Here is an 18455-nt window from a genome sequence, read left to right on the forward strand (position 1 = left end):
GGAGGATGGATGGATAGGGACGGCAGCCAATGGGCTGCTGTGCCCTGAGAGGATGGAAGGATAGGGACAGCAGCCAACGGGCCGCTGTGCCCTGGGAGGATGAGAGAAGAGGGACGTACGGCAGCCAACGGGCCACAGTATCAGGAGAGGAGGACAGGGACATATGGCAGCCAACGGCCCGCTGTACCAGGACAGGAGGTTAGGGACGTACGGCAGCCAACGGGCCGCTGTACAAGGACAGGAGGTCAGGGACGTACGGCAGCCAAACGGGCCGCTGTACAAGGAGCAGGAAGGTTGGGAGCGGAATGCTGTGGTCTGGGGCTCGTCCGGCGTTTATATACTCTCCCAATGTAGAGGGGATGGAGTTGCGCCGCCGCCAGAGGCGGTAAGAATCATCTCGATGCACGGAAGATGGAGCGCCATTGGTACCCTCCTTATCTCTGCGGTCAGCTAGCTTTGCTGATAGCCGAGCGTCTTTCAATAATATTATTAATTATTTTCTCATCACAATTTTACTTTGTGACATCCCACTCCTACTTGGGGGAGGGGGATCGGAGCCCTCTATGGCACCACCTTAAAAGGTGTGAGCCATCTAGGCATCACCTTTAGAGGTGTATGCCACTCACTATGAGCATCATCTATGCCTGGTCCATGGGCACATATTTAAACTTTCCATCTGGTAACCGGACTGTTATACATGGTCAACCTGCTCGTTTACGCTTACCAGGTGTCAAGACGCAGTGATGGAACACTGGATCCTTATTCCTTGAGAAGCCTGGTCTGGGAGCTTCTGAATGTGAGACAACCTCTATGGCAGTCAAAGGTGTCATTGACTTTTCCACATCCATATCAGTTGAGGGTGGTATTGACTCCTCCACATCCATGACAGTGGGGGTTGTTATTAATGTTTTCCTCACCACCTTCCTGTTTTTTGGGAGTGCTGAATTGTTTTTAGAGGATGATATCCCACCTTGGGTTACCCTGTTTGTGTTGAATGCTAGGCTAGATTCTGACTCATCATGAGATGGTTTTCGTTCCATCCTAACTTCCATAACTTTCTCGGAGTTCAAAGTGTTTGCTCTGGCAATTGGAGCATGAATTGCGGCCTGTCATACAGAGTCGGTCATCTCATCGTCTCAATGCGCAGAAGATGGAGCGCCATCGGTACCCTCCTTATCTCCGCGGTCAGCTAGCTTTGCTGATAGCCGAGCGTCTTTCAATAATATTATTAATTATTTTCTCGTTACAATTTCACTTTGTGACAAAGAAGTGATAGTTCTGTAGAATATACAAGGAGTTTGAATATCCAAACAGTAATGATATATCCTCTGCAGTGTAATGGGTAGAATGTATGCTTTCAAGAGTCTCAGATATGAATCCTAGAATGTGAACAAATCATTGTATCACAAGGGATATATTTTCCTAGATATATTTCCCAGAACAGCATCCAATAGTATTCATATAGGTAAGGAATCACCTTACTATACTTTCAATGAAGGCTGTTTCAACGACCCCCACTCCACTTTCCCTGTCACATGACTAATGGCCATGCCCACCAATCTTCATCAGCATTAGGGGCATCAATGGGGGACCTATCACTCTAGCTCAAGATGGTCATGCAGGACCTGTCACTCTCCACTAAGATGGTCATGGAGACCTATCACTCCAGATTAATATATCCATGGTAGACCTACTAGATCAAGATGTCCATGGGAGACCTGTCACTCTAGATCAACATGGCCATGGAGACCTGTTGCTCTAGATCAAAATGGCATTGAAGATAGATATTTTCAACAACTCCCACTCCACCTCCTCCATCTAGAAATGACTTATTTAACATGGACATTTTCAATAACCCCCACTCCTCCTGTCACATGACTAATGACCATGCTCACCAGTCGTTCTATCAGTATTCAACATGTATGTATGGCATGTTTGGGTCATCCACTCAGCTCTACTCAGTGGTCAGTCAGTGTTCAGTTACTGTTCAGTCAGTGTTAACTCAACAGAGGCTGGCTCAAACAGCACTCTGGTTTGTGGACTGTATCAATTACATCGAGAACCTTTTGGGGTTGTCTGGCGTCGGGTAGCAAGTTGAACAATTTAAATGGCTAAGTGCACAATAACATAGGCCTACCTTCATGTCCAAATCCTCCTTGCTTCTAGGATCCCGGGTCCAGATCACGATATGAGACGAGACGACACTTGTAATAAATCACAATAAATAATCAATAGATCACTTTGCAAAAATCGACATTATGAGAAGTGAGCTGTTCGATTGGCTGTCAATCGGCAACTGGCGGTGATTATGCTATGCGCATCACCCTTCAATTGCCCCCTCCACCACACAACGCCAGGCAACAAAGCAACATTGATATAACATCCGAACATTCCGCCCACCTTGGAAGAACTTCCAATAACAAAAAAAAAAACCACCTATAACGAACCCTACTAGGGAAACTAGAAAAAAAAGGAAAATATCTTCACTTCTCAGGGGCCATTGAGGAGGCTTATATAAAAGAAGTAGGAGGCCCACGGAAAGGAGAGGATGGGATGAGAAATAATGACTATATACAACCACTATACATAAAAACAAGAAACCAAGCAACTTGGGAACCTTTCCCACATGTAAAACGAGAAACAAAAAAAAACTAACCACTAAACTTATTGAAGTTCCCTTCAATAAGGCCTAATCTTCATCAATAGGGAGGGGACATACCCTATTGACAGCCCTAGTGAAACTTCCTTTTGCAGTCTGTACCTCCACCACTCTCACAATTCCATCCTGTCCAGGGAATATCTTCGTTATTCAACCAAGCCTCCAGTGAAGAGGGAGTAGGTTACTTTACTTTAAGAGAGCCATATGTCCAATGTTAACATTACTATGTTTTCTGTACCATTTTGTTTGGGTTTGCAAACTAGATACATACTCCAATTGCCAACGTTTCCAGAATGAGGATACAATTCCTTTGAGTAAACTCCATCAATTTCTCAAGTTCACCGATTGAATTGATTCCTCTGAGTCTTTACTCTGTGTTGCTAGAGTAATTTTTCTTGCTTCCAATTCAATCTGTTTGGAATTTTCATCATCATTACCGTGGGTTTGGTGTGGCCAGCACTCCAGTGGTTTGTCTCACCAATCAGAACCATTCCACCACAGAGAATTACCAATTAATTCATCGAGCAATAGACCTTGACTAGCACAATCAGCTGGATTCCATTCGGTTGGCACATATCTGAATTGCTCTGTAGACAGGTGTTCCTGTACTTGACTTACACAATTCGCCACAAACGTAGCCCAACGATGAGGTGAAGACCGAATCCAACTCAATGCCACAGTTGAATAAGTCCAAGCTGCAATATAATCTATGTTTATAATTTTTGAAAGCACTTCTTGAACTTCATGTAATAATCTAGCTACTAGGACAACCAAACAAAGCTCCCATTTCTTCACTACCTCCACGGATGCCATATCATCCCATTCACATCCCGATTGCCATAGATATTGAATTATACTCTTGAAGGTAAGCATGAAAGGTGTCAAATATCATAATGGATCAACAATTTGTGCTTAAGGGTTGATAAAACATTTCGTTTTGTAGCTAGACTGGATGGAACCTTCACCCTGTAGAAGAGGTAGTAACCAATTGGATTCGATTGGAAGCCAAGAATTTTAATGGTTTTATCAGACTCCAAAGTGAAATCTTTTGCATCAATAGCGCAATGCTCTGGAGGGAGATTTGATAGAATGGTAGAATGATTGCTGGCCCACTTTAGCAATTCAAATTTCCCTTTGCTTAACAATTCAGTAAGCTGCAGTTGCTTGGTTGCTTCCATTGATGAGACTGATGTAACTATATCATCCATGTAAGTAGAAAACCGTAAGGCTTCAGAAGCCGCAGGGAACATTTTTTCTTCATCTTCAATAAACTGATGCGTAGTACAAATGGCAAGAAATGGCGATGATGATACACCATACGACATAGTTGTTAGAGTATACTCTTTCATTTCTTCTCCCTTTTCGGATTTTGTCCATTTTATTTCAACATTATCCTGTCTATCATCATCTAACTCTTCCAAATTTCGTTTCTCCCTTTCAAAAACATCTTCTCCAATTTCCTTTTTCGGTATGGGTCTTCCCATTGGTTTGATTTCATGTGGACTATGAATCACTTTTAACTCTTTCCTTAAATTACCGTTGATCGGTAAATAACTGTTGAAGGCTATACCTTGTTTACCTGGAACTTCTTCTAAATTATCTCCCAATTCTTCTTCTCGAATCATGGAAACATTTTCTCCGACATTAGTTTTACCTTCAAGATAACCCAATATCTCACTCGTATTTGTTTCCTTGGATGGTAATTCTACAATGTATCTACCAGTATTCAAACGACAAACAGTTGATTTGTATATCTCCTCACAAGCCATTTCACTTTCCAATAAATTTTTTGTCCTAGGTGGCTCTTCTACGACCCAAAATCGCTTCACCAACTCTTCTGAATTAGCATTGGAATACATGCACAGATTATTTGAGATAGTAGAACTCTCCTCTGATACCTTACCCATCAGGCAGTAGCCCCATACAGTTTCTAGGGCAGATGGTGTACCCGCTGGACCAATCACCTTTCTTCCAGTCAGAATGAAGGGGAAGTATTCAGCACCCAATAAAATATCAACCTCATCTGAAAGGAAAAATTCAGAATCTGCTAGCTCCAGTCCTTCAATATGTGCCCAGTATGCATTTTTTATCTGATTTGTAGCTGCTATTTTGTTGACTCCCGACGCGGTAATTTTTAATGAAGGGGAGTTCGGTATTTCAAATTCACAGTTAGTAATTTCATCTGTCACCTCCAGTTTAGTATCAGATAATCCATAGATTGGCAAACTATGTGTTTTCTGTACCACTAAACCCAGTTTTTTCATGCATCGCCTTGTAATGAATGACTCGGTGCTTGCACTATCTAATAATACTTTGACCTTGTGATAATTGCCTTGATTACCTCGAACTCCCAATTTAACAGTTGGTAACAATACTAAGGAACTATTTACATTCGAAAATACTTTCTTAGCTGAGTCAGTAACAAATGTTTGATGGCTTTGATCAGCAACGTCGTGCCCATCTACCCTGCTCATTTGTTTATTACCGGCCAATGTGTTGGTGTTTTCAACAGGCGGCTGTCTCGGCTCTAAATGGAGGAGCAAATGATGACGCAAATTACAGTGACTGCATGGCTTCCTTCTTCTACAATCTCTAATAAAGTGCCCTGCCAATAAACAGCATATACATAGTTTCCATTCTTTTACACGTTTTAATCTATCAGATGGTTTGAGATTCAAGAACACTTTACAATTTTCCAGTTCATGAGAATTATTACATTCAATACATTTCAGCTCGTCCGATTTTGATTTAACAATCATAGCTGAAGCTTTGTAATTTCCAATAGTGGGTTTCGATTTCCCAAACTGCTTACGTGAGGAGGCTTCTGATGATGTAGATGACCCCAATAAATCAGTGGATTTGGTAACCTCTAAAATAACAGCTTCATCATTCAAAAATATTTGGAAGTTTTTCAAATCGGATACTGTTCCATTTCTTAGCAGTCTCTGCCACTTCTCTCTCAATTCTTCAGTCAGTTTTTCATGTAAGACAAATAATAATGGAATCGACCAGTCATTAACTAAATGACCAATTGGTTTTAGTGCTGCAATATACTCAGCTAAATGAGTGATGAATTTTCGTAGCAAGTCCGGTTGCTTATTAACTGCTGGCATATCAAAAATTGCTTGCAAGTATGCGTTAGTCAGCTTGTGAGAGTCATTGTAGCGATTCAATAATATTTTCCATGCCTCAGCATAATGATCACTTGTCAATGGGACTACAGAAATGACTGACAGTGCATCGCCTCTCAGTACAGACCGAAGATACATATGTTTTTGTATGTCAGCAATTTGACCATTATTATGAACCGTGGCTTCGAATAAATCTTTAAATTGACTCCAAATTTTCAAATCGCCATCAAAAGTCATTAAAGGAAGCTTAGGTAGGACAACTGATGAGATATTTCCAGTTGTAGGTGAAGAAGCTACATTGGAAGAACTAATATTAAAATTTGTTTGAGTGGATGGTAAGGTTTTGAGAATAGCTTTGACATTGAAATATGTCTCATCAAATTGGCTCATCAGTTTTTCAAGCTCAATTGTTTCCAATCGAGGATTTTTTTTGTTATAGTAGCTCTGCATCTTATCTATTATATCATTGAACTCCACCTGGTGGTGATCGATATGCTCACCCATAACTTTCAATAAATTCTTCATTTTTTTATTTTTCGGATCCTTTTCTACAGCTTCGGCAATTTCATTAATCTGTTTTATTTTACGAATTAATGCATCTCTTTGAAATGTCAAGTCTTTGATAACACCCATAGTGAGGCGATAACAGTGAGCGCTCGTCGAGAGAGAGAGTGAGACAAAGAACGAAACAAGAATAAGAGGGAAAACACGAGAGCAGGCAACACAATGGAACAAATAATGGCTAGCTTATCTAATCATACAAGCCTAGCCAGCACTTCAACTTATGCTTGGTAGAGAATGATTGGTTACAAGGCTAATAATACCGTATCAATACTCATTGGAACAAACAATAACTGCTATTAATAACGAAGTAATCAATGCCATAATGCAATAATCAATGCAAATAACTGCAAGTATCCTTTGAAAAAAATAACAGTTCCAGTTATTGTTACAGCTAGACGACGACATATAAGTCTTTCTCTACTTATCGACATGAACTTGCCAGTCCAGCCTTGTGGCGCCAATGCAACAATCTTACACAATAATACTACGACACAATTATTTACGAAAATATTACTTGTTTTACTCAATTTCCAACTTAAATTGAGCCCAAATTTCTTAAGAATACCACAAATAAACCGTTTATTCATCTATGACGACAAAACCAAGCAATATACACAGAAAAACCAAGAATAAAATAGGCATAAAAAACGACAAACCTATTAGATGATATTTCAAACTTATGTCCTATTCAAATTTGATTAACAAATCAATCCGGACGGTTGGACCATGTCTATTCGATGGAGGCTGGCTCAAACAGCACTCTGGTTTGTGGACTGTATCAATTACATCGAGAACATTTTGGGGTTGTCTGGCATTGGGTAGCAAGTTGAACAATTTAAAGTGGCTAAGTGCACAATAACATAGGCCTACCTTCATGTCCAAATCCTCCTTGCTTCCAGGATCCCGGGTCCAGATCATGATACGAGACGAGATGACACTAGTAATAAAACACAAATAAATCAACAGATCACTTTGCAAAAGTCGACATTACGAGAAGTGAGTTGTTTGATTGGCTCGCAAATGGCAACTGGCGGCGATTATGCTATGCGCATCACCCTTCAATTGTCCCCTCCACCACACAACGCCAGACAACAAAGCAACATTGATATAACGTCCGAACAGTCAGTGTTCAGTCACTGTTCAGTCAGTGCCACTCGGCATCCTAATGTACTTATAGCTAAACTATATCTAAGGTGATGGTAGGTAATAAGTAAACAGTTTGGAATACAATTAGCTCTTTATTGATCAATTCATCATCTATTTCATTGAAAAGTTTACTACAAACAGATATATCTCTATTCCATGATCCCAGTTGTTTACTATATTGAGTGTGCAGAAAAGTGATGTATCCATGATGTTTCTCCTTGGCCCATGTCAAGCAGGTGATGCTCCAGGTAGTAGACTCCTTTTCCAGCACTAGTCCTTGGCAAGTCCTCCATGTTGATGTCTGATAGTCTTCGGATAATATTCAGTGATACCTCTAGAACACTGTGGCGTGAAGTGAACAGAGGAGTTCCTCAGGGTTCGGTATTGGGTCCTCTATTGTTCAGCATTTACATAAATGACGTGACAAGCACTCTACTTACGACCAGACATCACCTGTATGCAGACGATTTACAAATATACCGACACCTGCAAGAAAATGACTTTGATGTCATAGTTGATGAGGTCAATGCCGACTAGACTCGTTTGGTAAAGTGGACTGAGAATAATGGACTGAAAATTAACGAGACAAAATCGAAATCTATAGTGATAGGTTACTCAAGACTTTTAAACACAATTGACATAATATCTAACGGACCATACATAACATTGAATAACGTACAATCGGAATACAGTTCTGACGTGAAAAATTTGGGATTCACAATGACAAGGACTCTTGACTGGACCAGCCACGTGACTCAGACTTGTAACAGAGTCATTGGGGGGGATCATGACATTGAAGAGGATGTCTGACTTCATTCCCTTTTCAACAAAGGTTATGCTGGTCAAGACTCTGATTTTCCCAATCTTCAACTACTGTGACATTGTGACTCTTGACATGACAGTCAACTGTTGTAGAGGATGCAGCGTGCACATAATTATTGTGTTCGCTTTATCTTCAACCTGAGACGTGACGACCATGTGACCGAATACTTCAACAAACTTGAACTCATGAAGCTGCGTGAGAGTAGATCACATCATGCTTTGTGCTTCCTGCATAATATATTGAAAACTAAAATGCCTAAGTATCTGGCAGTGGAGTACCGTTACTTGGGTGATTTTGGCCGTGGAGGAACGCGGCATGGATACCATCTGCTGGCTGTCCCAACACAAAGGACTGTCATGTTCAATAAGTCGTTCCTTGTGACAGCCTGTAGTTTATGGAATTCTTTGCCTGCTGAGCTGAAGCTAGTTGAGGGACATCGCCGGTTCGGCGCGGCTGTCTTGCGGTGGATCAGAGGTGGTAGACTCGGCTGGAATGCTCCCTTACTCGTAATTCAAGTCTGTGTGTGTGTGTGTGTGTGTGTGTGTGTGTGTGTGTGTGTGTGTTCCTCTCTTTCTTCCTTCTTTCTCGCTTTCTTTTTTCTTTTCTTTCTTTTTTCCTTCTTCCCTTACTTCTACCGGAATAATCTATGGATTTGGACTGAAAATTCTCAACTGTATTCACTTTTCTCTTCTTCCTTTTGCATAACCCTTTTACGAACTTAAATTCGAAAGGAGTTCAAGTTTTCTCTTTTTTTCCTTATTATATTTATATTTTTTCTTGTTAATTTATTTGTTTTCTAAGTTATTGTTCTCTTTTACTTTAGTTCATGGTTTTATGATGTTGTTTTAGTTGTAACTTAGAATTGTATGGAGGGTTAAGTGTAAGAGAGGGCCGGCTGCGCCCTAACTTCGCCCTTCTAGGTGTTTAATAAAGGCAGCGATTCAATTCAATTCAATACTCTAAATGAATAGGTCAGATGATAGCGAACGTCACTTCATTTTTCATTAGTGGAGACATAGTTTACACATTAATACTATCCAGGGCGTTTCCGAACTCCCTATCAATATTCTAGGGCATTGTTCCTGGGTACGAAACATATCTAAATATCATTTTCAAACTGTTCGAGAGTCCTTAGTTACTCACAAAACTGCCATTTTGTTTTTTCACTATTTTTTTTTTCTTTTTAAATAATGGCTGAAAAAGTGAAACTTTGCAGAATCATTCATGACAAGTAGACATAGCTACAAAAAATTATGATATTTTTTAAATTCATAAAACAGAATGCCGGCCGATGAAATGTTATTTGAAAAAAATAGTGAAAAACCCAAATGCCGGTTATGAGTAACTTAGGACTTTTTGACCGTTTTACTGTCTGCTTTTTCTAATGATATGATAGCAATGATAGCAACACCAATAATAATCAAATACTGTCATTATATTGTAGACCTCACTATATCTGTAACGCGGAGAAGCGTACAAATAAAATGGGAAAATTACAAAATCCAGTTTTACTCTACCAATTGAGATGTGAAATGAAATAAAATACAACTATTCTTGCTTGTATTTGAATCAATCAACATGTACTTTTTTAAATTAGCAGCACACTATTCAAACTTCGCTTACAATTTGAGTTTAGTAGATCTATTAAAACATATAAAACGGAATCGACCAGTCATTAACTAAATGACCAATTGGTTTTAGTGCTGCAATATACTCAGCTAAATGAGTGATGAATTTTCGTAGCAAGTCCGGTTGCTTATTAACTGCTGGCATATCAAAAATTGCTTGCAAGTATGCGTTAGTCAGCTTGTGAGAGTCATTGTAGCGATTCAATAATATTTTCCATGCCTCAGCATAATGATCACTTGTCAATGGGACTACAGAAATGACTGACAGTGCATCGCCTCTCAGTACAGACCGAAGATACATATGTTTTTGTATGTCAGCAATTTGACCATTATTATGAACCGTGGCTTCGAATAAATCTTTAAATTGACTCCAAATTTTCAAATCGCCATCAAAAGTCATTAAAGGAAGCTTAGGTAGGGCAACTGACGAGATATTTCCAGTTGTAGGTGAAGAAGCTACATTGGAAGAACTAATATTAAAATTTGTTTGAGTGGATGGTAAGGTTTTGAGAATAGCTTTGACATTGAAATATGTCTCATCAAATTGGCTCATCAGTTTTTCAAGCTCAATTGTTTCCAATCGAGGATTTTTTTTGTTATAGTAGCTCTGCATCTTATCTATTATATCATTGAACTCCACCTGGTGGTGATCGATATGCTCACCCATAACTTTCAATAAATTCTTCATTTTTTTATTTTTCGGATCCTTTTCGACAGCTTCGGCAATTTCATTAATCTGTTTTATTTTACGAATTAATGCATCTCTTTGAAATGTCAAGTCTTTGATAACACCCATAGTGAGGCGATAACAGTGAGCGCTCGTCGAGAGAGAGAGAGTGAGACAAAGAACGAAACAAGAATAAGAGGGAAAACACGAGAGCAGGCAACACAATGGAACAAATAATGGCTAGCTTATCTAATCATACAAGCCTAGCCAGCACTTCAACTTATGCTTGGTAGAGAATGATTGGTTACAAGGCTAATAATACCGTATCAATACTCATTGGAACAAACAATAACTGCTATTAATAACGAAGTAATCAATGCCATAATGCAATAATCAATGCAAATAACTGCAAGTATCCTTTGAAAAAAATAACAGTTCCAGTTATTGTTACAGCTAGATGACGTATAAGTCTTTCTCTACTTATCGACATGAACTTGCCAGTCCAGCCTTGTGGCGCCAATGCAACAATCTTACACAATAATACTACGACACAATTATTTACGAAAATATTACTTGTTCTACTCAATTTCCAACTTAAATTGAGCCAAAATTTCTTAAGAATACCACAAATAAACCGTTTATTCATCTACGACGACAAAACCAAGCAATATACACAGAAAAACCAAGAATAAAATAGGCATAAAAAACGACAAACCTATTAGATGATATTTCAAACTTATGTCCTATTCAAATTTGATTAACAAATCAATCCGGACGGTTGGACCATGTCTATTCGACGGAGGCTGGCTCAAACAGCACTCTGGTTTGTGGACTGTATCAATTACATCGAGAACATTTTGGGGTTGTCTGGCATTGGGTAGCAAGTTGAACAATTTAAAGTGGCTAAGTGCACAATAACATAGGCCTACCTTCATGTCCAAATCCTCCTTGCTTCCAGGATCCCGGGTCCAGATCATGATACGAGACGAGATGACACTAGTAATAAATCACAAATAAATCAACAGATCACTTTGCAAAAGTCGACATTACGAGAAGTGAGTTGTTTGATTGGCTCGCAAATGGCAACTGGCGGCGATTATGCTATGCGCATCACCCTTCAATTGTCCCCTCCACCACACAATGCCAGACAACAAAGCAACATTGATATAACATCCGAACAGTCAGTGTTCAGTCACTGTTCAGTCAGTGGCACTCGGCATCCTAATGTACTTATAGCTAAACTATATCTAAGGTGATGGTAGGTAATAAGTAAACAGTTTGGAATACAATTAGCTCTTTATTGATCAATTCATCATCTATTTCATTGAAAAGTTTACTACAAACAGATATATCTCTGTTCCATGATCCAAGTTGTTTACTATATTGAGTGTGCAGAAAAGTGATGTATCCATGATGTTTCTCCTTGGCCCATGTCAAGCAGGTGATGTTCCAGGTAGTAGACTCCTTTTCCAGCACTAGTCCTTGGCAAGTCCTCCATGTTGATGTCTGATAGTCTTCGGATAATATTCAGTGATACCTCTAGAACACTGTGGCGTGAAGTGAACAGAGGAGTTCCTCAGGGTTCGGTATTGGGTCCTCTACTGTTCAGCATTTACATAAATGACGTGACAAGCACTCTACTTACGACCAGACATCACCTGTATGCAGACGATTTACAAATATACCGACACCTGCAAGAAAAATGACTTTGATGTCATAGTTGATGAGGTCAATGCCGACTAGACTCGTTTGGTAAAGTGGACTGAGAATAATGGACTGAAAATTAACGAGACAAAATCGAAATCTATAGTGATAGGTTACTCAAGACTTTTAAACACAATTGACATAATATCTAACGGACCATACATAACATTGAATAACGTACAATCGGAATACAGTTCTGACGTGAAAAATTTGGGATTCACAATGACAAGGACTCTTGACTGGACCAGCCACGTGACTCAGACTTGTAACAGAGTCATTGGGGGGGATCATGACATTGAAGAGGATGTCTGACTTCATTCCCTTTTCAACAAAGGTTATGCTGGTCAAGACTCTGATTTTCCCAATCTTCAACTACTGTGACATTGTGACTCTTGACATGACAGTCAACTGTTGTAGAGGATGCAGCGTGCACATAATTATTGTGTTCGCTTTATCTTCAACCTGAGACGTGACGACCATGTGACCGAATACTTCAACAAACTTGAACTCATGAAGCTGCGTGAGAGTAGATCACATCATGCTTTGTGCTTCCTGCATAATATATTGAAAACTAAAATGCCTAAGTATCTGGCAGTGGAGTACCGTTACTTGGGTGATTTTGGCCGTGGAGGAACGCGGCATGGATCCCATCTGCTGGCTGTCCCAACACAAAGGACTGTCATGTTCAATAAGTCGTTCCTTGTGACAGCCTGTAGTTTATGGAATTCTTTGCCTGCTGAGCTGAAGCTAGTTGAGGGACATCGCCGGTTCGGCGCGGCTGTCTTGCGGTGGATCAGAGGTGGTAGACTCGGCTGGAATGCTCCCTTACTCGTAATTCAAGTCTGTGTGTGTGTGTGTGTGTGTGTGTGTGTGTGTGTGTGGTGTGTGTGTGTGTTCCTCTCTTTCTTCCTTCTTTCTCGCTTTCTTTTTTCTTTTCTTTCTTTTTTCCTTCTTCCCTTACTTCTACCGGAATAATCTATGGATTTGGACTGAAAATTCTCAACTGTATTCACTTTTCTCTTCTTCCTTTTGCATAACCCTTTTACGAACTTAAATTCGAAAGGAGTTCAAGTTTTCTCTTTTTTTCCTTATTATATTTATATTTTTTCTTGTTAATTTATTTGTTTTCTAAGTTATTGTTCTCTTTTACTTTAGTTCATGGTTTTATGATGTTGTTTTAGTTGTAACTTAGAATTGTATGGAGGGTTAAGTGTAAGAGAGGGCCGGCTGCGCCCTAACTTCGCCCTTCTAGGTGTTTAATAAAGGCAGCGATTCAATTCAATTCAATACTCTAAATGAATAGGTCAGATGATAGCGAACGTCACTTCATTTTTCATTAGTGGAGACATAGTTTACACATTAATACTATCCAGGGCGTTTCCGAACTCCCTATCAATATTCTAGGGCATTGTTCCTGGGTACGAAACATATCTAAATATCATTTTCAAACTGTTCGAGAGTCCTTAGTTACTCACAAAACTGCCATTTTGTTTTTTCACTATTTTTTTTTCTTTTTAAATAATGGCTGAAAAAGTGAAACTTTGCAGAATCATTCATGACAAGTAGACATAGCTACAAAAAATTATGATATTTTTTAAATTCATAAAACAGAATGCCGGCCGATGAAATGTTATTTGAAAAAAATAGTGAAAAACCCAAAATGCCGGTTATGAGTAACTTAGGACTTTTTGACCGTTTTACTGTCTGCTTTTTCTAATGATATGATAGCAATGATAGCAACACCAATAATAATCAAATACTGTCATTATATTGTAGACCTCACTATATCTGTAACGCGGAGAAGCGTACAAATAAAATGGGAAAATTACAAAATCCAGTTTTACTCTACCAATTGAGATGTGAAATGAAATAAAATACAACTATTCTTGCTTGTATTTGAATCAATCAACATGTACTTTTTTAAATTAGCAGCACACTATTCAAACTTCGCTTACAATTTGAGTTTAGTAGATCTATTAAAACATATAAAAAAATTACAAATTGACACTTTATACAAATGTAATTGTTCTTGTACGTGTTGTATTATTTCTTATTGATTAGAGCTGTGGTGAGTTTTGAGAAAGATTTGAATATTTTTATATATTTGTTTGCAGATAGTTGGCTGTAAAGGTTCTATTGAAGTGGCTCCCAGGACATTGATGGTCACTGAAGGTTCCATGATCGGAGTTTCTCTATTTCTAATGACCCCCGTGAGTAGTGATGTATAGATTCAAATTAATTCCTTCAATTTTCTAGTATTTTATATATACTTCAAATATTAATCTTCTAAAAACAATCTCAAAAATATTTGAATACTAGCTGGCCCGGCGAGCTTCGTACTGCCAAATAGTTAATACATCAATCTGTCATACATGACATCAAAACCTATTCAATTTTTGAAATATTATTTTGTGAATTGGAAATCTGGTCGCGGATTCAATTATTGAATGTAATTGATAAAGGAGAAGATCTCCAATGTACAAAGATGAAACGTGTGTTTTATCACGTTTCGTGAAGGCAATATTATGGTTTTTAGCTCCATGCTATACAAAGAGTTGATTTTTGGTCTGTGAATCAAGACTGCATGTGTTTTTCACATAAATAAATTTTGAATTTTTCTTTCGAGGCCCGTATTCCTTGAACCGTTTGTGTAGTTAGTTGTTGAGTTAAGGCACTGGTTACCTGAAGGATTCTGTCCTGTCTGGTTACCTGAGAATCCAATTATAGGCTGTCGCAGTCCGGGCAGTTTAAACCTACATAATTGTATTTTCAGGATTTGAATCTTGTAGGGAAAGCTGGTGTTTTAGATTCAATCAACTGGCAGAGTCTATTTTATATATATTTTTTTAACTAAAATCGGGAGTGCTTTAACTGGACCTTGAGGAGCACGCCAAGGGATCTCTTTTTTTTAAGATAAAGTAAGATAATAGTTCATTGTACTTGTTCAATTTTTCAGATCTATAATTCTAAATAGTAATTTTTTTCTCATTATCAAAGAAATTGAACGACCACAGATCAGCTAAGCAATTAGCCCCTTAAATTGAAATCAGATTTTTTTAATAATTTGTAATAAATAATTTATTGTTTTTATTATCAAAAACTTGAACGACCATTTCTTTTCCTTTACCCACCGTTACAAATCTCATGACAAACTTTAGCTGGATGCACACCTGAGGAGGCGCGATGCGGCATTTTGCATCCAGGTGCTTCTTGCTTATTGGTTTGAATGGAAGAACTCACAAACACTGAATCGGGCATGGCGTGGAACGGTGTGATAAGGAAATCTCCTTGAAATCAACACTTTGTATCACCAAGCCGCGCCTCCTCAGGTGTGCTTAGCCACTATATTTTGCTTAATCTGATGCACTATATTTTTATGAAAACTATCCAACAATCAGTATTCACATTTATATATCAATTGGTACTTCCTATGTGTACAACTAACTGTGCAGCAGTTTGTAATTTTAGTTGAGTTGATTGCTGCTTGCTGGGAATCGAAAGGTATATCTAATTGCTGCTGATTTTCCCGTTACGTGCATATTCTAAATTTACAGCATTTCGAGTTCTACGACCCATGTTTGGACGTCGTTCGTACCACGGTATTTAGATGAAAATCTTCTTCTATATACCGTGGTTCGTACCGCGGCATTATTAAGAATTAAAATTTGGTCGATCATTAGACAGAAAATCGGAAAACAGATTCTACCGACGGCTGTTGGATGACGCAATGATTATAACAGCTGATTTTTATTTCTGTGTGTGGCCAACTCACAAATCTTCTCCCATAAGGATTACATGTAAACTTTGAAGAACCATAGGAAAGAGTACTGAAGTCGGATCATAAATTAGATAGTCCATAAACCTGGTCCTGAACATAACGAACACAACTAAAAAAAAAACATCAAATTCGGTGCACACATGAAAAAGTTATTGAATGTCAAAATTTGAGGCTCGATTTTCATTTATTGACCGAGCGAAGTGAGGTCTAAGATTCAAGTCGACGGTTTGGCATTTCTCTTAATGTTTATATGTTGCGCATTTACGGCGAAACGCCGTAATAGATTTTCATGAAAATTGACAGGTATGTTCCTTTTTAAATTGCGCGTAAACGTTTATACAAGGTTTTTGGAAATTTTGCATTTCATGGATAATATAAAAGGGAAAATGAGCCTCCTTCATACGCCAATATTAGAGTAAAAATCAGACTATAAAATTATTCATCATAAATCAGCTGTCTAGTGGATTATAATACTACCCGTTCAAAAACATCGAACACCTTGAAAATATATCTTTCCATCAACGTTGTAGATAGTTGCAGCCAGACCTGATAACAGTGCTCACACTCACATTCTGGGACGACACGTCACGGTACGATAGGACAGAAAGCTCTATGTTTATTTAGGATTTTTTCTACACATTTTAAATTGATGAATTATTTATTAATTTTCGAGAAAACATAACAACAGGTCAATGTAACTTACTGAGCGCGAGTTCTACTGTTCACAGAACTACTAGTATTGATAAATTCCGAGATTTTCCTACATGATTCTAAAACCCGGCTAACTGACAACGCAAATCGACTCAATGGGAAGACTCATTGTTCCATCTTCTGAAGTTTTCTCATGCCGGTTTCTTTTCAAAACTCAAAAAGCAATGCCACCATTCACTTTTTATTAATTTCCAAACATTTTACCCAGAAGTGTTTATAGCATTTCACAGATGTAAATTAATTTGAATTTGCATTTATTCAAAAACCAATTAATTTAATGACTAATTACTATTAAACGAGAATCCATAGCATTCAATCTGGATTTTTGTTTAATAATTATTATAGCATTTCAATTGCCTTTTAATAATATATTTAGCATCATTCTTACAACTAAATCGGATTTTAACTAGAGCTATTGCTATTAGTTCAGGAATGGGTCATTCAATGATATTTAGATACTAATCACTTGATGCAAAAAATCACTGTAAAGAAAGAAGGTATTATTACGTTTTTATTTTTGAGAAATTTAATTTCTTACTAAGCGTTGATAGAATTGACAATGAATTGGGGTTTGAAGTGAAAGGAATTGTGAATGTTAAGCTTAACATATCTTATCAAAGTTATGAAGAATATTAGTTTTGGATCAGGTATGTTTCATGTTGAGCTGATTTAATTAAAAGAAATTAAATCGACATGTATTTTCGTTTAAATCACATAGTAATTGTGAGTAATCTATGAAACACCCATGTCCCAAATAATTCACTCTTTCATTCATGTAACCTGAAAAATTACTCAATGAATTTGCCCGATTTTCAGGAAAATATGGTCGAGTGCACAAAAGCCATCTTACAAGGAATCGAAGATGGTTGGGTGAAGCCTGTCATTGCAAAGGAGTACACGTTCCATGAAGCTCGTCAAGCCCACCATGACATGCAAAAGAAATCAGCGAGCAGAGGCAAATTAGTTTTCAAAGTTGAACAAGAAAGCAGTTGACAGACTTTAAGACCGATTTTTTTTAGGATCTGTAATTTTTATGAAAGATGGGTTCATTTTCACCAAGTACAATATCTGCATAACGTACAAATGAATAATGGATAATATTGATTTCATTATCCAAATATTCCTGAGCTTCTTTATCCAGGTCCAGGAATCTCATCTTGGCTGAAAAATAAGAATGATTTCAAAACATGTGTATCTTGTTGCACTTTAGTTAGGCTGTTATCACTTTCTGTAAATGTAAGGAAATACGTCAGCCTAGCTCTGCTGTTTCTTATTACGTGAATAAATGTGAAAATCAACCTCAGTGTGTAATTTTTTCGATATACCAACCAAATTTGTTCAACATTTTTATTCCAAAAGTGGTAGTATTGCGTTATGATCTATGATAGTCAAAAATATTAGCAATATCAGCACTAATATCAGCATGAAGAGTATTGAGCTTGGAAGGATTCACTGCTCGTTCAACTTCGCAACTCACTATAATTGCACTTCAACTTATAGTCAAGCCTGAATAAATTAATGAATCTATGGAAATTTACATTTTATTGTTCAACCTTGAATATGTTGAACACTAAACTTTTAGACCTTTTCGAAGCATAATAATTGAGAACCAAGACAGATTTAGTCTTGGAGGGTTTTCCAATT

The 18455-nt window shown here is 38.0% G+C and overlaps 1 protein-coding gene across 2 annotated transcripts in view; it reads left to right on the forward strand.

Annotated features, from left to right (window-relative positions):
• Positions 1 to 18109, forward strand: part of LOC111054056 (quinone oxidoreductase) — a 47632-nt gene extending 29523 nt beyond the window's left edge. For both annotated transcript variants that reach the window (XM_039430841.1, XM_039430842.1), the window contains 2 exons: positions 14437 to 14532; positions 17628 to 18109. In XM_039430841.1, the coding sequence (XP_039286775.1) occupies positions 14437 to 14532; positions 17628 to 17804 (273 nt within the window). In that variant the 3' untranslated portion in view covers positions 17805 to 18109. The remainder of the gene's footprint in view (positions 1 to 14436; positions 14533 to 17627) is intronic.
• Positions 18110 to 18455: the final 346 nt, after the last annotated feature.

This window comes from Nilaparvata lugens, chromosome 6, assembly GCF_014356525.2.
Source record: "Nilaparvata lugens isolate BPH chromosome 6, ASM1435652v1, whole genome shotgun sequence".
Lineage (NCBI taxonomy): Eukaryota > Metazoa > Arthropoda > Insecta > Hemiptera > Delphacidae > Nilaparvata > Nilaparvata lugens.